General features: G+C 36.0%; 1 protein-coding gene across 11 annotated transcripts in view; it reads left to right on the top strand.

Moving 5' to 3' along the window:
* MYO3A (myosin IIIA) overlaps window positions 1–24,639 on the top strand; it is a 234,307-nt gene that overhangs the window by 110,308 nt on the left and 99,360 nt on the right. For all 11 annotated transcript variants that reach the window (XR_002477556.2, XR_002477552.2, XM_012450143.3 and 8 more), the window contains 3 exons: window positions 10,523–10,725; window positions 18,218–18,316; window positions 18,404–18,518. Coding sequence is in view for 9 of the 11 variants with exons in the window: in XM_012450143.3 (XP_012305566.3) it covers window positions 10,523–10,725; window positions 18,218–18,316; window positions 18,404–18,518 (417 nt within the window). In the remaining 2 variants the exon portion in view is untranslated. The remainder of the gene's footprint in view (window positions 1–10,522; window positions 10,726–18,217; window positions 18,317–18,403; window positions 18,519–24,639) is intronic.

Here is a 24,639-nt window from a genome sequence, read left to right as displayed (position 1 = left end):
AATGTTGAACTCAAAATGGATCATAGATCTAAACATAAAACCAAAAGCCATAAAATTTCCACAAGAAAACATAGGAAAAGTCCTTTGTGATCTTGAGTTAGGTGAAGAATTCTTAGATTCAACACAAAATGCATAATTTATAAATGGAAAAATTGGATTTGTCAAAATTAAGAATGTCTATTCTATGATGACACTGTTACAAAAATGAAAACACAATCCACAGACTCAGAGAAAATATTTGTATGGCACACAACTAATAAAAACTTGAATCTAGAATATGTGAAAAAAACTTATAAAACTCATTAATAAATGAAATGGCAGTTTAAAAACCAACATAATGTTGGCCGGGCGCAGTGGCTCAAGCCTGTAATCCCAGCACTTTGGGAGGCCGAGGCGGGTGGATCACGAGGTCAAGAGATCGAGACCATCCTGGTCAACATGGTGAAACCCCGTCTCTACTAAAAATACAAAAAATTAGCTGGGCATGGTGGCGCGTGCCTGTAATCCCAGCTACTCAGGAGGCTGAGGCAGGAGAATTGCCTGAACCCAGGAGGCGGAGGTTGCGGTGAGCCGAGATCGTGCCATTGCACTCCAGCCTGGGTAACAAGAGCGAAGCTCCGTCTCAAAAAAAAAAAACCAACATAATGTTTGAACATCAGGTCCAAGTTATTTATCTTTGTTTTTTTTGCATTTGCTTTTGGGTTCTTGGTCATAAAATCCTTGCCTAAGCCAATGTCCAGAAGGGACAATGTTACCTTCTAGAATTTTTATACTTTCAGGTCTTAGGTTTAAGTCCTTAATCCATCTTGAGTTGATTTTTGTATAGGGTGAGAGATGAGGATCCAGGTTCATTCTCCTACATGTGGCTAGCCAATTATCTCAGCACCATTTGTTGAAAATGGTGCATAACCCCACTTTATGTTTTTATTTGCTTTGTCGAAGATCAGTTGGCTGTGAGTAGATGGGTTTATTTCCAGGTTCTCTATTTTGTTCCATTGGTCTATGTACCTATTTTTATACCAGAACCATGCTGTTTTGGTGACTATGGTCTTATACCGTAGCTTGAAATCAGGTAGTGTGATGCCTCCAGATTTGTTCTTTTTGCTTAGGAGGGTTGTATATTTTCAGGAGTTGTTCATCTCTTCTAGGTTTTTTAGTTTATGTACGTAAAGTTGTTCATAGTAGCCTTGAATGATCTTTTGTATTTCAGTGGTGTCAATTGTAATATATCCTGTTTCATTTCTTCATGAGGTTATTTGGATTTTCTCTCTTTTCTTGGCTAATCTTGCTAATGGTGTATCAATTTTATTTATCTTTTCAAAGAATCAGCTTTTTGTTTATCTTTTGTGGGGTTTTTGTTTGTTTGTTTCAATTTCATTTAGTTCTGCTCTGATCTTGGTTATTTTCTTTCTTCTGCTAGGTTTGGGTTTGGTTTTGTTTGTTTGTTTGTTTCTCTAGTTCCTTGAGGTGACCTTAGAATATCAGTTTGTGCTCTTTCAGTATTTGTTGTTGTTGTTGTTGTTTTTATGTAGGCATTTAGGGCTATGAACTTTACTTTTAGCACTGCTTTTGCTGTATTCCAGAGGTTTTGATAGGTTATATCATTATTGTCATTTCAGTTTGAAGAATTTTTCAATTTCCATCTTGATTTTGTTTTTGACCCAATGCTCATTCAGGACCAGGTTATTTGATTTCCATGTATTTTCATGACTTTGAAGGTTCCTTTTGGAGTTGATTTCCAGTTTTATTCCACTATGGTCTGAGAGAGTGCTTGATACAATTTCAATTTTCTTAAATTTTATTGAGGCTAGGTTTATAGCCTATCATATATTCTATCTTAAAGAAATTTCTATGTGCTGTTGAACAGAGTGTGTATTCTGCAGTTGTTGGCTGAAATGCTCTGTATATATCTGTTAAGTCTATTTGTTCCAAGGTTTAAATCCATTGTTTCTTTGTTGACTTTCTGCCTTGATGACCTGTCTAGTGCTGTCAGTGGAGTATTAAAGTCCCCCACTATAATTGTGTTGCTGTCTATCTCATTTCTTAGGTCTATTAGCAATTGTTTTATAAATTTGGGAGCTCCAGGGTTAGGTCCATATATGATTAGGATTGTGATATTTTCCTGGTGGACAAAGCCTTTTACCATTATATAATGTCCGTCTTTGTCTCTTTTAACTGCTCTTTCTTTAAAGTTTGTTTTGTCTGATATAATAATAGCTACCCCTGATCGCTTTTGGTGTCCATTTGCATGAAATGCCTTTTTCCACCCCTTTACTTTAAGTTTATGTGAGTCCTTATGTGTTAGGTGAGTCTCCTGAAGGCAGCCTGTAGTTGGTTGTTGAATTCTTATCCATTCTGCAGTTAATATATCTTTTAGGTGGAGCATTCAGGCCATTTACATTCAATATTAGTATTGAGATATGAGGTACCATTCCATTCATCATGTTATTTGTTGCCTGATTACTTTAGTTTTTTTGTTTTTTGTTTTTGCTTTTAATTTGTATTTTTGTTTTATAGGTCCTATCTGATTTATGCTTTAAAGATGTGTTTCCAGGATTCATTTCAAGATTTAGATCTCCTTTTAGCAGTTTTTATAGTGTGGCGTGGTAATGGCAAATTCTCTCAGCATTTGTTTGTCTGAAAAAGACTTTATCTTTCCTTCATATATGATGCTTAGTTTTGCTGGATACAAAATTCTTGGCTGATAATTGTTTTGTTTGAGGAGGCTGAAGATAGAGCCCCTTCTAGCTTGTAAGGTTTCTGCTGAGAACTCTGCCATTAATCTGATAGGTTTTCGTTTATAGGTTACTTGGTACTTCTGTCTCACAGCTCTTAAGTTTCTTTCCTTCATCTAAACTTTGAATAACCTGATGTCATTGTGCCTAGACAAAGACCTTTTTGTGATTAATTTCCCAGGTGTTCTTTGTGCTTCTTGTATTTGGATGTCTAGGTCTCTAGCAAGGCCAGGGAAGTTTTCTTGATTATCACCCTCCACCCCACCAACCACCAAATATATTTTCCACGCCTTTAGAATTCTCTTCTTCCTCAGGAACATTGATGATTCGTAGGTTTGGTTGTTTAACATAATCCCAGACTTCTAGGAGGCTTTATTCATATTTTCTTATTCTTTTTTTCTCTGTTGAATTGGGTTAATGCAAAGACCTTGTCTTTGAGCTCTGAATTTCTTTCTTCTACTTGTTCAATTCTATTGCCGAGACTTCCCACAGCATTTTGCATTTCTAAAAGTGCATCCAAAGTTTCCAGAATTTTTTTGTTGTTTTCCTTTAAGCTATCTATTTCCTTGAATATTTCCGCCTTCATTTCTTATATAATTTTTTGGATTTCCTTGCATTGAGCTTCACTTTTCTCTGGTCCCTCCCTGATTAGCTTAATAACTAACCACCTGAATTCTTCTTCAGGTAAATCTGGGATTTCTTTTTGGTTCAGATCCATTGCTGGTGAACTAATATGATTTTTTGGGGGGTGTTGAAGAGCCTTGTTTTGTCATATTACCAGGGCTGGTTTTCTGGTTCCTTGTCACTTGGGTAGGCTCTGTCAGAGGGACAGTCTAGGGCTGAAGGCTGTTATTCAGATTCTTTTGTCCCACAAGGTGTTCTCTTGATGTAGTACTCTCCTCCTTTTCCTATGGATGTGACTTCCTGTGAGTCAAACTGCAGTGATTGTTGTCTTTCTTCTGGGTCTAGCCACCCAGTGAGTCTACCCAGCTCTGGACTGCTACTAGGGGTTGTCCACACAGAGTCATGTGATGTAAACCATCTATGAGTCTCTCAGCCATGGATACCAGCATATGTTCCGGTGGAGGCGGTGGAGGGAGTGCAATGGACTCCATTAAGGTTCTTAGCTTTGGTGGTTTAATTGCCTATTTTTGTGTTGGTTGGTCTCCTGCCAGGAAGTGGAATTTTCCAGAGAGTATCAGCTGTGGTAGTATGGGAAGGAACTGGCAGTGAGCAAGGCCCTAGAACTCCCAAGATTATATGTCCTTTTTCTTCTCTACCAGGGTGGGTAGGGAAGGACCATCAGGTGGGGGCAGGGACAGGTGTGTCTGAGTTCAGACTCTCCTTGGGTGCATCTTGCTATGGCTGCTGTGGGGGATGGGGGTGAGACTACCAGGTCACTGGAGTTGTGTAACTAGGAATATTATGACTGCTTCTGCTGAGTCATGCAGGTTGATTTTGTATCCTAAAATTTATTGAATTATTATTTTTAACAGTTATTTTGTGGGATATTTGGGGCTTTTTACAGGTAGGATCATATTATCTGTGAATGCAGTAGTCTCCACTTATCCCTACAGGGAATATGATCCAAGATACCCTTGTGGTTGCCGGAAACTGTAGATAATATCAAACCCTATATATACTGTTTTTTTCTAAACATACATCCCTATTATAAAGTTTAAATTATAAATTAGGTACGATAAGAGATTAACAACAATAACTAATAATAAAATATATCACTATACTGTAAGAAAGGTTATATGAATATGGTCTCTCTCTTTCTCTCTGTCAAAATGACTTATTGTACTGTACTCACCCTTCTTGTGATGATGTGGGGATGTGGGATGACACAATGCCTATGTTATGAGATGAAGTGAGGTGAATAACATACACATTGTGATTCAGTGTTACGCTGCTATTAACTTTCTCTATTCCTGATTCTGTATCACAGTCCCCTACTTGCAGTAAATGGTTTAGTGTCACTTGTTTCAGGGCATCCCTTGCTGACTTCTGTATATGCTCAGTGCTTTCTGGTGCAACCACTGACACCGATCAGAAAACATTTTCGGTTCATGTCTTCCACTCACAAATTTAATGCCTTTTTATCTTAACTAAGTACTGATCATGTACTGTGACTATGACTTTTGTAATATGAAATGTGACAGCAAAACTAGCACAAGTTTCTTTTTCCTACTTCACAATTTCACAGATAGTAGACCTCAGCATACATTTTTTTTCCTTCCCTTATTAAGTAAGAACTTTTACTTTTTCACTTCAAGGAGGCAAATATGGTTTCTCTTTGGCATATTTGAATTGTCAGCATCACTACTCTTGTGCTTTGGGGCCATTAAGTAAAATAAAGGTTATTTAACCACAAGAACTGTGATACTATGATAGCTGATCTGCTAACTGAGAAGACTACTTAGTTGGCTAACAGGTGGGTAGCATATAAAATGTAGATACAGTGGGCAAAGGAAGGATTCACATTCCGGGTCGGGCAGAGTGATATGGCACAGATTTCATCACACTACTCATAGTGGCATGCAGTTTAAAACTTAGAACTTATTTATTTCTGGAATTTTTCATTTCATAGTTTTAGACCATGGTAGACTGCAGGTAACTGGCACTATGGTAGATATAATTTTACTTCTTTGTTTCTAATTTGGGTGCCTTTTATTTATTTTTCTTGTCTGATTGTTCTTACTAGTACTTCCAGTACTATACTGAATAGAAATGGTAAGAGTGAGCATTTTTGCATTGTAACAGATCCTACTGGAAAAGCTTTTACTTTCTTCTGATTGATTATAATGTTAGCTGTGGGTTTTTCATAAATTGCCTGTATTATGTTGAGGAACTTTCATTCTATACCTAAACTGTTGAGCGTCAACATCAAGAAAAGATGTTGTGGCATATTAAATGATCTTTGATAACTCATATATATAATGTAGAATATTCTGTGGTTGAAAAATGCTAAAAATTATGTCTTTTCAAGGTAAAGAAACCTATTACCACTTTGCTTAATATTGCTTTTCTTTTGCCTTAGAAAAATGTATATAACTGTATGTAGCTCCTGTATTCTTTGGGAATGAAAATGGTTATGCCAAAGAATACTTCATTCCTTCCAAAATGTCCTTTTCTTCCTGCAGAATACTGCTACTTAATGGAAATCACAGCAAGACCAGCAATTTCTAGATAGTTTGTAAGAATCTGGGACATTCTGTCTATAGAAAGATAAATAGCTATAGAAAGCCTCTTGTGAGTTATACGTTAGTAAATGCTTTTCTTTTTGTAATTTCATATGAAAAATTGAATAGAGAACTTGCGGTCGTTGCTACTGGAAACTCCTGCAGTCCTCACAGGCTTTTTAAAAAATTTTTTTAAAATTAAAAAAAAGAAAGGATATTGGACTTTGTCGGATACTTTTTCTGCATCAAATGAGATGATTATGTGGTTTTTGTCTTTGATTCTGTTGCTATGTTTTATCACATTGTTTGATTTGCATGTGTTAAAGTAGACTTGCATGCCAGGGATACATTTTGCTTGGACATGACGTATAATCTTTTTAATGTGTTCTTGGATTTGTTTTGCTAATATTTTATTCAGGATTTTTGCATCAGTGTTCATCAGAGAAATTGGTTTGTAGTTTTCTTTTCCTGTGATATCTTTATCTGGCTCAGGTAGTAACATAATGCTGGCCTCATGAAATGTATTTGAAAGTGTTGCCAGCTGGGCGCAGTGACTCAAGCCTGTAATCCCAGCACTTTGGGAGGCTGAGGCAGGAAGATCATGAGGTCAGAAGATTGAGACCATCCTGGCCAACACAGTGAAACCCGTCTCTACTAAAAATACAAAAAATTAGCCGGTGGTGATGGCATGCACCTTGTAATCCCAGCTACTTGGGAGGCTGAGGTAGGATAATCACTTGAACCCGGGAGGCAGAGGTTGCAGTGAGCAGAGATTGCTGTTGCACTCCAGCCCAGGCAACAAGAGCAAGACTCTGTCTCAAAAAAAAAAAAAAAAGTATTCCCTCTAGCTCTATTTTTATTATTATTTATTTATTTATTTTTCTTAGAGACAGAGTCTCACTCTGTCACTCAGGCTGCAGTACAGTGGCATAATCATAGCTCACTGCAGCATCTGAACTCCTGGGCTCGAGTGACTCTCCTGCTTCAGCCTTCCAAGTAGCTGGGACTACAGACATGTGCCACTGCACCTGGCTAATTTTAGAATCCTTTGCACAATTGAGGGCTCAGTTTGTTGCCCAGTCTAGTCTCAAACTCCTGTCTTCAAGCTGTCTTCCTACCCTGGCCTCCCAAAATGCTGGAATTACAGACATGAACAACTGTGCCTGGCCTAGCTCTATTTTTTACAGAAGAGTGTAAGAAGTAATGGTGTTGATTTTCTTCAAATGTTTGGTGGAATTCAGCTGTGAAGCCAGTTTGTCCTGAGCTTTTCTTTATTGGGAGGTTTTGATTACTTCTTCAATCTCTTTATTTGTTTTTAGTCTGTTCAGGCTTTCTAATTCTTCCTGACTCAATTTTGGTAGGCTGTATTTTTCTAAGAATTTATCTATTTCCTCCAGGCTACCCAAATTGTTTGTGGGTAATTGTTCATAATAGTCTCTATGATCCTTTTTATTTCTGACATGTCTGTTGTGATTTTTCTACTTTCATTTTTTATTTTGCTTATCTTTATTTTCTCTCTTATTTTCTTAGACTACCTAAGGGTTTGTCAATCTTGCTTATTTTTTTCAAAACAAAACTCATCATTTTATTGATTCTTCCTACAGTTTTTCCTTTCTCTGATTTATTTTTGCTCAGATTTTGATTTTTTCCTTTCTTCTGCTAATTTTGGGTTTAGTTTGTTCTTCATTTTTTAGTTCCTTGAGGAATAATTTTAGACTATTTCAGAACTTTCTTCCTTTTTAATGTAGGAATTTATTGCTAAAAACTTCTCTCTTAGAATTGCTTTTGCTACATTCCATATGCTTGGTATGTTGTATTTTCCTTGTTGTTTGTCTCAAGGTATTTTTAAATTTCCCTTTTACTTTCTTCTTAGACTCATTGGTTGTTCAGCAGTACATTGTTTAATTTCCACATATTTGATCATCTGTGGTGCTAGAAGGTGCATCTTCTTAGGTGTGCCAGAGGCTTAGAGCCCCAGGCTGCAAGGTGCCAGTTCACCTGTGATGTGTGGTGGCAGCAACTACTTCAATGTTCAGGAGGCCTGAGGCCCTCTGAGGGCAGGGTACTGCCTCAGCTCTGGTGTAAGGGAGCTCCCTCACCCAGGCTCAGAGCCTGTGAGGACCGCAGGAGTCTCCAGTAGCAATGACTCCAAGTGTCCACAGTACTGAGAGAGGTTGCTAGGGTATCTAGGTTACCTTTTCCTTGAAGGGACATGTCTCTCCTGGTTGGGAGCTAATCCCTACTCACGGCATGAGGTGGTTAAGGTAACCTTTCCACCGTTATGTGTACCTTTCCTTCTTTATGTGTACATTCTGGGTTTCTGTGCTCTACAGAATTTCTGCTGGCTGCTTTTTTGCTGTTCTCCAATGTGCTCCTTTAGTTATTTTGGTTTAAATGTACTTGTTTACTCATTTGGGGGGAGGGGGGCTGGAGGGTGTATTAGCCCATTCTCACACTGCTATAAAGAATTACCTGAGACTGGGTAATTTATAAAGAAAAGACGTTTAATTGACTTACGGTTACACGTGGCTGAGAGGCCTCAAAAAACTTACAATCATTAGCAGAAGGTGAAGGGGAAGCAAGCACGGCAAAGCAGGAGAAAGAGAAAGGGAGAGCAAAGAGGGAAATGCCACTTTTAAACCATCAGATCTCATGAGAACTCAGTCACTATCACAAGAACAGTGAGGGGAAAGTCTGCCCCCATGATCTAATCACCTCCCACCAGGCCCCCTCCCCTGACATGTGGGGATTGCAATTTAACATGAGATTTGGGTGGGGACACAGAGTGAAACCATAACAGAGGGAGAGCGTCTTGCCAACCATCTTGATGCCACTCCTAATTCATTTTCAAAATTCAAATGAATTTCAGATTTCAAAATTCATTTTCAAAATAGGAAAAATTCCATGTTCCTGTTAAAAACTAATTGACTGGTTTTAATATTTTCTATCAGATGTCTTGGCTCAGTGGCTTAATATAACCTCTACTTACCAGACTTGTGACTCTCTCAGGAGTGGAAGAGCAAGGAGAGACGGAAAAGGCGGTGCTACTGCAGGTGTCTCATCTCAGTCTTTTCCTCCCCATTGCCCATCACTACCCGCTCTTTAGAAGTATCATTCTAAAAGGTTTTAGCAACAGTGAGACAAGATTTAATGTGGGGTGCGGGGGCAGAGAGGTACAGCATATTATCCTGGTGTAGAGGAGCTGAACACCCGAACTAATTTATTCACGGGTCTTTGCTATTCTGTCCTGATCTGTGGCTGATAGAGTTTCTCATCAATGATAAATTAATTGTGTGTGAATGTGGTTCTGTAGCTGTCAGCAAACTTCTTACTCTAATCTCTTTGTCTTGTTTTAGATTAATGTTAATTGGGGATAGGTATATATATATATATTTTCAGATTCTTACCCTTATCACATCTTATCTTGTTTTTACTTATGTCTTTGATAAGGATTTACCAGACGCAAAAACTAGGTATTCGGTAGATAGAACTTAACTTTGAAATATGCAGTCTTCCAAATGTTACTTAGCAGGTCACTGCTATTTAATATGTGCCAGTGAAGATGTTATTTCACCTTTTTCATGGGGTCAAGGCCAGCCAAAAGCATTTTAAAAGAGCCAAGTTTATCCCCCAAATTACTGTGCTCTTCTCTCACCCCTTATTGCCTCTTTTTTATAAGACACTCAAAGTTCTTACACAGCCTCAAAACTTCATTGTCAATGCCCCCTCCAACCCACTCAAATTCTAATGTAGCCTGTGTTCCAGAAATAGCTACCTCTGCTCTCCCTCAACATATAAAATTTGCAATAACTCTAACATAGCTGATCTTGGTAAAGTGTTAAGGTATTACACTGAAAATAATCTACTTAAGCTAACTTCTTCCAAGTAGTGAATAATTAATATCTCCCTAAACCTCTGGGGGCAGAGGGGGGAATGCCTTTGTAAAAGTGATTGGCTACTAACTCGAATAAATTTCTGCTCAGTAGAATTTCAACTAAAGTGGTAAAGAAGAAAAATTAAACATAATACTTGTTTGAGGAGAGGTGCATAAGAGATGAGGAAGGAATAAATAGAGGGAAAGCCATGTAAGCCTGCTAATTTTGCCCTGATTTCCACTCCTCTCTTTCATACTTCTGAGCTGTTCTCAATTTTCACAATTATTCCCTTCTCTCTGCTTCTGAATTAATGAGTTATCTTTTCTCTCTTAGTTTCAGGGTTAGCAGCTTCTGTGGAAGCAAGTAAAGTGGTTCTGGCTTTGGGGACTATTTGGATGGGGGCCCAGGCAGGTAGAGGAGGAATAACAGAATGACAGGTGTACTTCAGTGTGCATAGGCTGCTTATAAATTGTGTTCAAAAATTAGGCACTGAGCAGAACTGCATTTGAAAAGTATAGAATATCTCTTTGTCCCTTTGTAGGAAAACAAGTGAATGAATACACATATGGGAGGGGGAAAATAGACCAGGATGTAATATCCGGCAATGTATCAAGAACATACTTTCATATGTTTATGTCTACATAAAGTGCGTACCAAAGAAGAGACATTTTATTATATACCAAATTAATTTTTTATGTTTAAAAAAATCTTAATATTTTCTTTTTAGGCTAATAACAGAACCTTGCAAGAGAAGATTTTACAAGTAAACAATTTGGTAGAAGCCTTTGGCAATGCCAGCACTATTATAAATGACAATTCTAGCCGATTTGGGAAATACTTAGAAATGAAATTCACCTCTTCTGGAGCTGTTGTGGGAGCACAGATTTCCGAATATCTCCTGGAAAAATCCCGAGTTATCCACCAAGCTATGTAAGTTGATCTCAAATCTCTTAGTATTGAGAATGAAGAGATCCCTTAGCACTGTCTTACTCTCAAATATATGTTACATCTAATAGAGGAATTAATAAATAAACTAAAATTTATGCTGCCAGATAGGAAACCTAAGCCCATCATAGAGGTACTAACAATGTAAATTAGAGAGTGTTCTGATGCAGCAGAGAATATTTATCTATACAAAATTAATGTCAAATTTAATTAGAAATAACTGAGTCTTTTTCTCTTTTAAATGCCATCATATATAAATAGACCTTTGTATTAATTCTGTTCTTCCTATGTTTACACAAGGGGCCAAATAAAAGATTCAAGAAGGAGCTTTATCATATTGGCCTTTTATTGCTGGCTGATTTAAGCAATCAATACTCTTCATAATGCTTTGATATTAAGTTGAATGAATTCCTTTTGTGGGTTTGTAGCTTAATGACAAAATTTCTCTCCTGTCTCCCCAAACATCTTTGTTATTCTAATGAGGAAACTATAGTTACACATTGGATTTGTACCCTTGTACTTATATTATTTTGTTTAAAAGTATGGCAAGTTAGAGTCTTTTATTTTCCTTATGTTGGTTTTATGCTAAATATACTCTACATTATTGTAGTAATATGTCATATTAAATTCATAGTAACATAATAAGCTCTTATTGTATATTAGTACATTATTATTTAATGTAAGTGCCTTCAAACTTGGTATCATTCAATTCATGAGTAAGTCATGAATATAAGTTGCCTGGAGTCAGCTCCTGAGCACTAGCCTTAATATGGAAAATTACCCTTTGGTCTTCAATTCAAAACATGGAAGGAATGATTATTAGACATGTATGGTTTTCAGTTGTGGTATCACACCATTTTAATCCACCTTGGGTAAGATATTTAAATCTTAAAGATTCTTACAGGATCTTGACTCTGTAATTCATCATATGTATGATTTGAAACAGTTTACTTAACCTCTCTGCACCTCTGTTTTTCATCTTTAAAATGAAATAGCATTAGTACATACCTATCAATTAAGACAACATGTGTATAGTATATAGCACAATGAATGGCATATACTAAGAACCCCATATGTTTAAGCCATTAATAGCAGTAGTCGTTGTGTTAATAGTTGATTAGAAATAACATATAGCACAGTACTTGGGATACTGAAGATGTTCAATAGATGGCAGACACTATTTATTATGTATGTCCAGTGCCCAAAACTCAGTGGACATGCATGTCAATGCCATTGCCACCCATACCTAGAAGGACCTTGGGATCTTAGCAGATGTGGAAAATTAGCTAGTTCTCAAAACCATTTATTCTGCCCTCATAATTGTATAAGCCTCTCCTTCAGGCCCTTGGGAAAGAACTACTAATTAGTTCTTCAATAAGAGTAACTAATTGGTATTTAGATGGCGCCACCATGTTGCACAATGTCAAGGGATATAATTCACAGTGTGTTCTATGGGGTTGAGCGCAGGAACACGGTTCATATAGATTAGCACATGAACAGGACCCTCTGGAGTTGCACAGTGAGTCCCTGGGCTTGTAACCATAGAAATAATCTCAATGCTTACTGAAATATTGCAGAATGTATTCTAAGAAACAGCATAGTCAGGATTATATTTAAGGCACGTTATGAATTAAGTCTTTTTTTCCCCCTAAGGAACTATTTTAATTTTGCAACTTTGCTTATTGGGGAAAAGCATTCCAAATTTCAAATTCATAATCAGGTGGAAATATAACTCAGTTATAATTTGAGCACAGCTGTCTTTAATTTATAATACTTTTTCCATTTTTATATCTATTTTTCCTTTCACCTAATTTAATTGCATTTTTAAGTTCCAGAGGAGCTTTTTGTAACCTGTGAATATGAAAATATCAGACATGTGATTGATGGAAGAATTCTTAATAGGTACATTTAAAAATTATAAATTTAATTGCACTATTATCAATCAGGGTACTGAATGGAAAGAACAAGCTCAAGGGTTTTAACTGAGAAAACTGTTTACACAGGTCACATGGGCATTGAAGAACCAAGAATGAATGGTGAGATGCTCATGGACTAACAGGGGTGAGCAGCTATGGCTATCTTCTGGTCTGCAAGCAGAGGGAGGGGCAGCACTTGTGCCTGGTGCCAGCTGCAGCTGTGGATCAGGCACTGCCTGTCTGGATCTATGGCCCTAGAGGAATGCAGACGGTCAGGGAGAGAGCAAGGGGTAACATCCCATCCTTTCTCTCCTCCCTTCTGCCTGTTTCCTGCCTGTGCTTCCTATTGGCTAAACCCATATGGAAGCCAGAGAGCAAGGGAGCCCAGGAATTGCAGGCTGTAGAGATTGGCCTTTGGGGTCCCAGAGCAAGACAAACAAGAGTAGAGAATGATCTGAGGAACAGGGAAGACAAGTATTTTTTTTTAAATAAACACACCCTTTCTTTTAAGAGATTTTGTTCTTTTCTTCACTTTTTACCTCTGCTCGTCATCCCAGCCCAATCTCTGACCACATTTATTTTTAGATTACCTTTCTGATGATGATGGTACTATCTTATTTCTTGTGACTTAAATCCTTTTGTAAACATAGGTGATCTTAAAGAAGAAAATTTTAAAAGAGGCTACTTAGTTTCAAGGATAAAATGAACATATTAAGGCAATGCTAGATAAGTCTCATAAATACAAATTATAGCTATTTCCATTGGAATTTCCTCATGTTACTACAGTTTAGTTCAGCAAGCATTGTTTGCATTTTTCTCATGTCCCCAGCACTTAACAGGACTCTAGAGGAGACATAAACAAGTGGCAGACATGGTGCTATCCATTGTGGAGGAAGGGAAATGTATTTATGGAGCAATTACTTTATGTCAGGCACTGTGCTAAGCACCTTACGTCATTATCTCTTTTAATTCTTGCAGTCATGTGACATGGCATCATTTACTCTTTCAAACGTGAGAAACTAAGAGTATTTTAATGAGCTGTTTAATGTCAAAAAGCCAGCAATGACTGAATTGGAGTTTGAAGCCTCATTTTTCTGTCTGACTCCAGAGCCCACCATTTATTCACCCATCCATCCATCCATCCATTTGACACATATTTCTTGAGTGCCTACTGTGTGCCAGCCATAGGAGACATAAAGTGAAGTAAGGCAGGATTCCTGTGATAACACAGCTCACAGTGTAATATAAAATTTCCTGATCACTCATTGGTTTCTAGTCTCTCATGAAAGTAGGAAATGAGTTTATCTGCTAAGATTGAGCAGGTAGATGGCAAGAGAAGAGAACTGAGGAGACTGCATATCCAGGAGGAACAAGTTTACAAGGAGGGAGCTGTGATTAAAAATGGAGGTCGGGGAGGGATAACATGGGGATAAATGCCAGATGTAGGTGATGGGGGGATGGAGGCAGCAAACCACCTTGCCATGTGTGTACCTGTGCAACAATCCTGCATGATCTGCATATGTACCCCAGAACCTAAAGTACAATTAAAAAAAAAATGAATAAAAGCATTACTTTATGAACACCCTGAAGTGCCTTAAGAATGCAAAGCTTCATTATTAGCTTTCAAAATCTGCTTGTTGGCCACTTTGTTGATGATTGAAAAGTTTCACAGGTGAGTTAAGCTACACACTTGTGAGGACTTTGCCATCATTTGAGGGTGTCAGAGGCCTTGGCTGCACAGGTAACCCCCAGAGTCCAAAGCAGGTGAACACACACATGAGACAGCCCTGAGGGCCTTCCTGCAAGCAGCTGAGTGGAACTCACTCTGAAGAAGTGTTAGAAGATCCACAAGTAGGAATGAGATCACGGTCAGAGAAATGATATTTGGTAACTAGCAAGACCGTATGTCTGTTCCCAGGCAGTCCTGATCTGGGAACCCACAGAAACATTAGCAAGTGTAGGATACTATAGTGCTCTGTGTTCTTAAGCACAGCTTGATATAATTAGGGACCCCAGGTAAGCTTTGGAGGTATGTTCTTTTCCTGTTTCTTTAACTTTCTGATTGTCCACTGAAGGTCAGTATATTTTTGATAGTATCTCCAGGTCTTGTCAAATTATGATTCTCAGTAAATGTAAACTGATGAAGAGAAATCCATTAATATTGTGTGTCTAAGTTTATGAATCACTTTACTAATTGTACATTGCATCAGTTAACTGTTAAGAATGTGATACAATGTGATTGTGGTTAATACTTAACTGATACAATAGACAATTAGTATACATTGTTAACAATCACAAATGTTAACACTTAACTGATACAAATGTGATTGTGATTGTTAGCACTTAACTGATACAATGTACAATTAGTATACATTGTTAACAATCACAATCACACTGTATTAGTTAAATGTTAACAATCGTTAGCACTTAGCTGATACAATGTGCAATTAGTGAAGTGCAGCAATCAGTGTAACTTCATTAGAAGAAAGCAAACTAAATTATATGCTGTGCCAGTCTTAGAGTTTTTATTATTCTGTGGTGAGAAGATACAAGAACTAAAGGAAACTTTCAGTTTTATCCTAACTTCATTCATGTGTGGTGTTGGTGTTTCTTGCAGTATCACTGGTGACTGCAACAAGCAGCAGAATAGGATGGGTTCTGAAGGAAGGGTGTGCCAGTCCTCACTTCAGCACCCAGCCTCTGGACCACCCTTTTCTTGAAACCTTCACTTTTTTTTTTTGCCTCATGACTAGATTCTCCTGATTCCTCTTCTACCTGCCTAAATTTTTCTTCTGTTTTAGATTTATCCACCCAGTCTCAAACTGTGTATTTACCAAAGATTTGTCCCTGCAGCTTTTCTCTTTTTCTCTCTATACTCTCTCACTTCACAAATTCTTCTGACATTGTGGCCTCAACAGAGAGCCCTATGTGCTTGACACCCAAAGATGTACCTCTACCCCTCTCTTAAAACTGAAAAAAGTTAACAATTTTTTTTTTTATTTCCAACTACCTACATATCCTGCTATCATCTCAAATTCAACTTAATACACATCTCAAATCTGTTTTCCCATAGCCCCTTTCTTTTGGAATGGAACATAACTTCTCTAGTTATGTAAGATCCTCTTTTCACTCATCAGACTCTCAATGCAGAATGCATGCAAAGCAATATCATTGTTACTTTTCTCTTTAGAAAATGTCTTCCTTCCTTTTGAAATACTAACACAGAAGAACAGAGATCTGCATTATTAACCTTATCAAGCTCTACCCTTTCATATTAAGTATTTCTATTTGTTAACTTTCAAGAGAGACCAGAGTACCTTCAATAGTTATTAGTGTCTCACATGTAACAAACCTTTAATGTTATTTTAAACCTACATGACTTATGTGTTAGAGCCCTCAATGAGCTTCTGTAAAAATTATTCTCGTAATGGCTTTTGGCAGAACCTTGGATTAAAACTAGAGATTATAAAATAAAGCCACAGTTGTTCTATAACTCCAAATATCTTTTACTGCATTATTAGAAGAGTAAATATATATGGATATATTTGAGTTACTGTTGATTCTGAAGAAAACTTCCATGTACTGAAAGAATGAATAATTTCTAGAGAGCAACAGTAAAATTTCCATCTCCACTGAGATGATACTGCACAATATATAGGAGGAGAAGACTGAAGACCCCTGGAGTGCTTTTTTTCTTTTTGAGACGGAGTTTCGCTCTTGTTACCCAGGCTGGAGTGCAATGGCGCGATCTCGGCTCACCGCAACCTCCACCTCCTGGGTTCAGGCAATTCTCCTGCCTCAGCCTCCTGAGTAGCTGGGATTACAGGCACACGCCACCATGCCCAGCTAATTTTTTGTATTTTTAGTAGAGACGGGGTTTCACCATGTTGACCAGGATGGTCTCGATCTCTTGACCTCGTGATCCACCCGCCTCGGCCTCCCAAAGTGCTGGGATTACAGGCTTGAGCCACTGCGCCCGGCCACTTTTTTAAGTTTTTTCTTAACCTTTTAAGTAAAATAATTTGTGTATAAGTATGCATATCATGAAGTAGGCTTTTTTTTCTGTTCCATATACTTCATATGGAAAAGAATTCAAAGGCTCCTCTGTTCTACTAAAAATCAGCTTAGTAATAATAATTCCTTTTCTGAAAATATTTCATTGGCCCCCTAAGAGTGCTGATAAAGGCTGTGAATGGGGTGAAGGAAAGGAGCAGGGGAGAGGGGATACAAGCTGCCCCTGAAGTTTCCATCTTGGGTGTGATGAGTTGGGGACCCAGAGCACAGTTGAGGCCACTGCCAAGAGTGGCAGGAAGGGGAGTAATCATAACAATTTAGTGTCTCCTGCCCCAACCCCTATGGTGACATCCAGCTTTGTGGTGAGGTTGAGAGTTTTATACCAACTGAAAGAGAAGTAATAATAGAAAGAAGTGAAGACAGCAAGGCCTTCTGGTTGAGACATTATAATTAATTTAATCCCTATAAGAAGAATCTTACCCTGCCCCAACCCCAGCCTGTGAGCCTAGTGATAAAGGAGTGAACAGTCAAGTGAAGATTGAGGACCACCCTAAAACAAGAGGAGGATCTAGTGGGAGGATGAGAAGGGGAATGCCACAGAGAGATGCAAACCCCAGGGTGTCCCAACTGACCACGAGGGTCATCAAGAATGGAAGCAAAGCAGGGTAGTAGAGATGGGGAAACTATAGAGCAAGAGATTCATCCTCTGCTATTTCAGCAGAGAACCTGAAAGTGTGATCTTTCCCTGGAGCCCACCAGAGCAGAAGGAAGACATGAGGGAAGGAGGAGAGGGGACCCTGAGGTCCAAGGAATTATGTTGTGGAGCATCCTGAAGTGAAAACTTACCATGTTGTGATCCATATTCCCTTAATGACATTATTGCAGCATCTGGAAAATGCTATTTATACTACTTAGAACCACAGAGTCATGGGATTTGAGTCTTATAAGAAAGAGATTCCTCACACAAGTGAGAAAACTGAGCCTCAGAAAGACAATATTAAAAGGTGGTTAAAGACATGGGCTTTGGAGTCAAATAGACATGATTCAAATCCATATTCATCATCAGTTCTGCAGCTTTGGGGGAGATTGGCAGCTCTAAGCCTCAGTTTCCTTCTACATAAAATGGGAAACACATGCCCACCTCAGGGACTTATGGTGGGTTAATGAGATAATGTAGTGTTTATCACCATTGGCATGGCTGTATATATTATTCTTTTTCTGTCTGTTCCATTGGCATGTAAACTCTAAGAAGTTAGAGATTTTTGACAGGTTTTGCTCCAGCTATATCCCCAGAGCTTGGAACAATGCCTGGAAGTCACTCACAAATGTCTGTTGAATGATTCATATGAAGTGATTAAGATAATGTCTAGAATTTAATGAGAGTAGTTGTTGAAGATAATAGCAATAACGACCACAGAAAGCCAAATGCAGTATTCAGAAAAGCCCATTTCTGCACTCACAGTCATGGTTTGAATAATTATATTGTCAAATAACTTAAACAATAAATATTCTTACTAACTACCTTACTGAAAATATCTTTTTTCCAGTGGAGAAAAAAATTTTCATATTTTTTACTACATTTATGCTGGTTTAGCTGAAAAGAAGAAACTAGCCCATTACAAACTTCCTGAAAATAAGCCTCCCAGGTAATCTACCAGGTTATACTTTCAAGAATAATACTTTCACTTTCTGCTTAATTTTAGACTTTTACCCTTCCTTTTGTATTTTTTTAGGTACTTACAAAATGACCACCTCAGAACAGTACATGACATCATGAATAATAGTTTCTATAAATCTCAGTATGAAGTGATTGAGCAATGTTTCAAAGTCATAGGTTTTACAATGGAGGTAAGTATGAAAGACACTTGAACCTCTTTTTAAAGTATCTTTTTATTATCACTAATGTTAAGAGCATTTATTGAGTGATTAATATATGTCAGCCTAAGTGCTTTACATAGCTTGAAACAGCCTTATGAAATAACTGGAAATATAATATTTACTTTATAGGTGAAGAAATAGTGGCCTTGAGATATAATTGAATTTAGTTTTGTTCTTAATCTTTTATTTTATTTATACTTATATTTCCCATATATGGGAAATGTAGAATATATACAAAAATATATATAATTTTACATAAATGCATAAATGTGCATGTTCTTATTAGTGCATTTTGCTAACAACTTTATTAAGATGTAATTCACATACAATATAATTCACCCATTTAAAGTGTATATTTCAGTGACTTTTAGTATATTCATAAAGATATGTATTCATTACCATAATCATTTTTAGAATATTTTCATATTAAAAATTTTTCACCCTAAAAAGAAATATGGTAGCAATTAACAGTTACTCTCAATTCTGACTTCACTGCTACTTTCTGTCAGTATAAATCTGCTTTTTCTGGACATTTTACATATGTGGGATCATATACCATGTGATCCTTTGTGACTGGTTTCTCTCGCTTAGCATAATGTTTGCAAGGTTCATCCATTTTTGTAGCATGTGTCAGTACTTCATTTTTTATTGTTGAATAATATTTCATTTTATGAGTATACTTCATGTTATTTGCCCATTCATTAGTTGATGGGCAACACTGGGGTTATTTTTGCTTTTTGTCTGTTATGAATAATGCTGCTATGAACATTTATGTACAACTTTTTGTGTAGACATAAGTGTTCATTTATCTTTGATATATACCTAGCAGTACAAATGCTGAATCATAGGATAACTCTGTGTTTAACCTTTTCACTAAATTGTCCAACTGTTTTCCAAAATCACTGGACCATTTTACATTCCCACCAGCACTGTATGAAGGTTCCAGTTTCTCCACATCTTCACTATCACTTATTGTGATCTGTCATTTTGATTACAGTGATTCTAGTGGATGTGAAGTGGTATCACATGAAGGTTTGGTTGAATTTCCCTAATAACTTATGATGCTGAACTTCTTTTCATGTACTTATTGGTCATCTCTGGATCTTTTTTGGAGAAATGTCTGTTCAGGTCCTTAGCATATTTTTGAATTGGGTTATTGTCTTTTTATTATTGAGTTGTAGAATTTTTTTATATTCTACATACTAGCCCCTTATCAGAATCTGATTTTCAAGAAAAAGCCCATTTGTTATATTTTCCCTTTTTTGATAGTGTCCTTTGAAGCACAACAGTTTTTTATGAAGTTCAATTTATCTACTTTTCTTCTATTGCTTATGATTTTAGTGTTATATAGAAAACCATTGCCTAATCCAAGGTCACAAAGATTTATGCCTAAGCTTTCTTCTTGTAATTGTATAGTTTTAGCTCTTACATTTAGGACATTGTTCCATTGTGAGTTAATTTTTGTGTATATTGTGAGGTAGGGATCCAACTTCATTCTTTTGCTTCTGGACATTCAGCGTACCAGCACCATTGTTGGAAAGATTATTCTTTCCCCATTGTTCTTGGTCAAATATCAATTGACCACAAATATATAGGTTTATTTCTGGACTCTCAATTCTATCTCATTGATTTATATATTTATATTTTACCAGTATCACACATGAATATTGTAGCTGTATAATATGTATTGAGATTGGGAAGCATGAGTCCTATGACTTTGTTGGTTTTTTAAAATATTTTTTGGCTTTTCAGGTTCAGTCCCTTAAGCTTTAATATAAATTTGAAGATCAGCTTGTCAATTTCTAGAACCTTTAAAAAATCTTTTTGTTCAGCTCTCTCTTCCCCATCTTACCTCCTTACATCTATATCTGCTATCTTTCTCTTCCCCAGCTAATGGATGTATACATGGTCCAATATTATATTTATTTACCTAGTCCTAGAGTCTTGTTTATAGATACACACACACACACACATATATACACAAATGTGGACACATGCATATATATGCTGAGATGGTCACTGTTTTATTAATATGGGATTATATTATACATACTTTTCTATATCTGATTTTTCTTATTCAGCAATACCTGTGAAAATCCCTTTAAATCACTGAGTCACTTTTTTTAAAGGCAGTGTAATGTTCCATGGTGTGGACTACCATAATTTATTCAGCTATTTAGTCATGACTGGGCATATAACTATGAATGTTTTCAGATCTTTGCCATCATGAGCAAAGCTGAAGTATGTCGTTATTGACTGGTGAATTTCTTTCTATGGGATATGTCCCCAGTAGTGGAATTTGTGGGTTAAAAGGTATATATATTTTAAATTTGAATAGAAATTGCAAGATTGCCTTCCAATAATTCTGTAGCACTTCACATTTCCACCAATGATACATATTAATACATATTAATACCCTTTCCCCACTTATTCCTGCCAGCAATGTGTTGTGGCCATAGGTGAAAGTAGTATCTCATTTTAAATTTGCATATCCTTGACAAATAATATATTTGAACATCTTTCCATTTGTTTGCCAGCTGCTTATATTTACTCATGAATTGTATATTTATATATGTTGCCTCTTTTATTGAATTATTTATATGCTTTATGTCAATTTTTAAGAGCTCATTGAATGTTATAGACATTATAAGTTTCTATCATTTGTGTTATAAATGTTTCTTTGTAGTTGTAAAATTTTTCTGTGACTTACTTTTTGTTATATTGTTTACCATAATAAAGTTTTAATTTTTGTTTATTCAAACAAATTTACCTTTTTGTTCTTTACATCTAGGTCTCTAGTTTCCGTTTAAATATTTTCCCCTGACTCTAGGTAGTACATGTAGTCTCCCAGATTTTCTTGAAAGTTTAAAAAATAAATTTATCTTTAATCCATTTGAAATTTATTTTATGGTACCAGATGGAGCACTACTTTTCTTTTATTCCAGATGGAGAGCCAGAATTGATTTATCCTATATTAAGGCCTTATATGACATGTAATCTATTTTCGATGCCTCTATTTTAGCCATCAATCTATGTTTTCTCTTTCTATAGCAGGATTATTTTGACTTGATTACAGTGGTTCGATTCTGTGTTTCTCTAGTAAGGCATCTGTCTAGTAAGGCTTTTCCATACTTTCCTTAGCTGTTGTTTAGCATTGCTTATCCATATAAACTGTAAGATAAATTTGTTCAATTCCAACAACCCCAGTTGGACTTTTAATTAGAATTGTATTGAATTTATATATTAATTTTTGGAGCACTGTCATTTTCATGATATTTATGTCCTCTCATCCCAAATTTTGACGTGACTTACGTACTTTTTGTCATATGACTTTCCATTTGTTTAGATGCTGTTTTGAGTTTTTAATAATAATCTATAGTTATATTCATCTAGAACTTGTGCCTTATTTTAAAATTTATTGATAACTATGTTAAGGTTTCTATTATAAGTGAGAGGATTTTTCCATTGGTAGAATTTTTGAAATATATAATCAGGTCATTAGCAAAAAGAAGAGTTTTACCCCTTTCATATTATGTCAGTCATTTCTTTCTTTCTTCTTTTTTTTTTTTTTTTGTACTTAGATCATCTAAGACTAGTCAAAGTCAATATTAAGTAATAATGATTATAGTAGGCTTCTCAGTTTCTGATTTTAAATGAAATAGTTTCAGTGTTTTGTTATTTTTTGAAAAATAATATTTATCATAATTAATTTCCTTTTTTTGCTGTTTTACTTAGGGTTGTTATTAGGAATTCTGCTGAATTTTATTAAATTTTTTTCAGCAGATATTGATATAATTATATTTTTTGCCTACAGCACTTTGTTGATGTCTCCATTTTATGTTGATAAATTTCTTAATATTTTCAGATATTCTTACATTTCTGAAATAAACCCAATAGAGTCCATCTATATTATCTTTTTGATAAACTTCTGTATCTATGAGCTTGTGCTTTATTTAGAATTTTTGCATCTATATATTTAGCAATGAAATGTATCTATTGTTTGGTTTTATTTCATATCAGATTTTATTACTAAAGTTATGCCAGTGAGCTTCTTTCTTTTTTTCTTTGGCCTGTGTGAGTTAAAATCATTCCCAATGTTCTTGGAAGATAAGAAGCACCTCAACACACATACATGAGTCTTAACCACACCTGCCATATGGAAATTTCTAAGAGAGAGATCTAGTATTCTGTGCTATTACTAGCATCCCAAGTGATTCTTATCATTAGAGAAGATTGGGGTCATGTCTTTTAAAACCTTAAATAAAGATTAGGGTAAAACTCAACTGTGTGTGCCTCTGACCCTTGGGCCTTTTTGATATTGAGTTTTTAAGTGCCTTTCTAATTCTTCTATGATAATTATCTATTTGAATTTGTTCTTCTTTTTTGGGTTATTTGTATTTTGCTAAAAAATTATCACGAAATCTTATGCCATAGATTTGCTTGCTGAATTTTCTTATAATACTTTAAATTAATCCTATATCCCTGGCTTTGTTTCCTTTCTCATTCCAATGAGAAATTCTCATTTTTGCCCTTGTTCCCTTTTATCTTTAATTGGGTTTACAATGGGTTTTGAATCTTTAAAAAAAGAAAAAGGCAAAACCACAACAATGGCTATTGAATGCATTTACCCATCTGATAAATGTTTTCATTGTCTGTATTATTGATTTTAATTTGATTTTTATATTTTTATTATTCATTTGTTTCTTCTTTTTTCAAAAGAGAATACTTGGTTCCTCTCTTTCTTTATATTTTTAATTGAATAATGAAAGCATTTAAGGCTAGAAATTTATCCCTGAGTAATAAACACTTCCTTATGTCCCAAAGGTTGTATTTTTTAATTTTTATAACAAAGTATTGTGTTTAATAGGGACTCCTAAGGCTTTTAGAGAAGCTTTCAGACTTTACTCTTAACAGTTTATTGTTTGCTGCGTTGATTCAGAGTGTATGACAAGAGAAGATTTTATTCTGAATGTAAATCAGGAATTCAGATGAACTCTTTATGGAATTTCAGATGAACTCTTTCTGCAGTTTGTTGAATTTTCATTTCATTTTCATAAGTGACACTCCTGCAGCTTTAAACATTCAATATGTCTGCTTAAGAAATTTACCAAGATTTCTTGGGTTATCAGATCTCTACTAAGAACTTAAGCTAAAAAACAAAAACAAAAAAAAATCTTTTTATCAAAAAAATTAGAAAATTTAATCAGCAATATATGAAGTGTAGAAATGCTAATAGAAGTGAAAGTTTATAAAAATTATTCAAATTATATGCTATGAAATTATTGAATCTAATGATTTTGTAGCCGCTTTTAAGGCACTGTTGACTTCCTTCTAAAATGGAAGGCTATCAGCAATAACTTTAGTTCCATGATCCATCTGATGGCCAAAAGCAGTATTTGTGAAGATGTAAGTGCTTTTAGCATATTCTCCAAATAGGGAACTTCTGTTGTTGGCAGCTCTGACAGGAGTCTCTCAGTCTTGCCTTCTCTTTGAAAGCTTTTAAGTCCATCTTAAGTATCCTTGCTTCAGGCTTACAGGAGGTGGGGACTGGGGGGATGTTTTCAAGACCTTGCCCCTAGCGGATGAAGTGTGATCTTTACTAACTGGGTGAAGTTGGGGAAAAAGCAGAATAAATTGATTTTATTTTGGTTTGAAATTAGGGCCCTGCCTTACAAGGGAGGTTTAGATAAATCCAGTGCCATCTTTGTCTATCAAGATCATAGAGGTCTTCACTAATCCATCTCCCCAAAGCTAACTCTATAACCCAGAGATGTTCCAGACAGTTATCTGATATAATAAGAATACATAGATTCAAATGGAATTCAAATTATTTAGTTCAGAACTATCTTATTTAATAAGGACTTCTTGAAAAAGAGATTTTGTTTTGTATAATCTACGTAAGAATGGAAAATATAGAATAATGATATAACAGATTGGCCATTCTAACTTAAGAAATGAGAAATAAAAATTGCTATGAAAGGAACTTTCTTAGACTTAACTGACAAACCAGACAGGATCTGTAACAATCAATATTTAGAGTACAGTCGTCCCCTCTTATCTGCAGTTTTACTTTCTGCCATCTCAGTTACCT

The sequence above is a fragment of the Aotus nancymaae genome, unplaced genomic scaffold, assembly GCF_030222135.1.
Source record: "Aotus nancymaae isolate 86718 unplaced genomic scaffold, 86718_ANA_hifiasm-v0.15.2.pri h1tg000077l, whole genome shotgun sequence".
Classification (NCBI taxonomy): domain Eukaryota; kingdom Metazoa; phylum Chordata; class Mammalia; order Primates; family Aotidae; genus Aotus; species Aotus nancymaae.
Note: the sequence above shows the minus strand (reverse complement) of the source record. Positions and strands in the feature narration are given on the sequence as shown.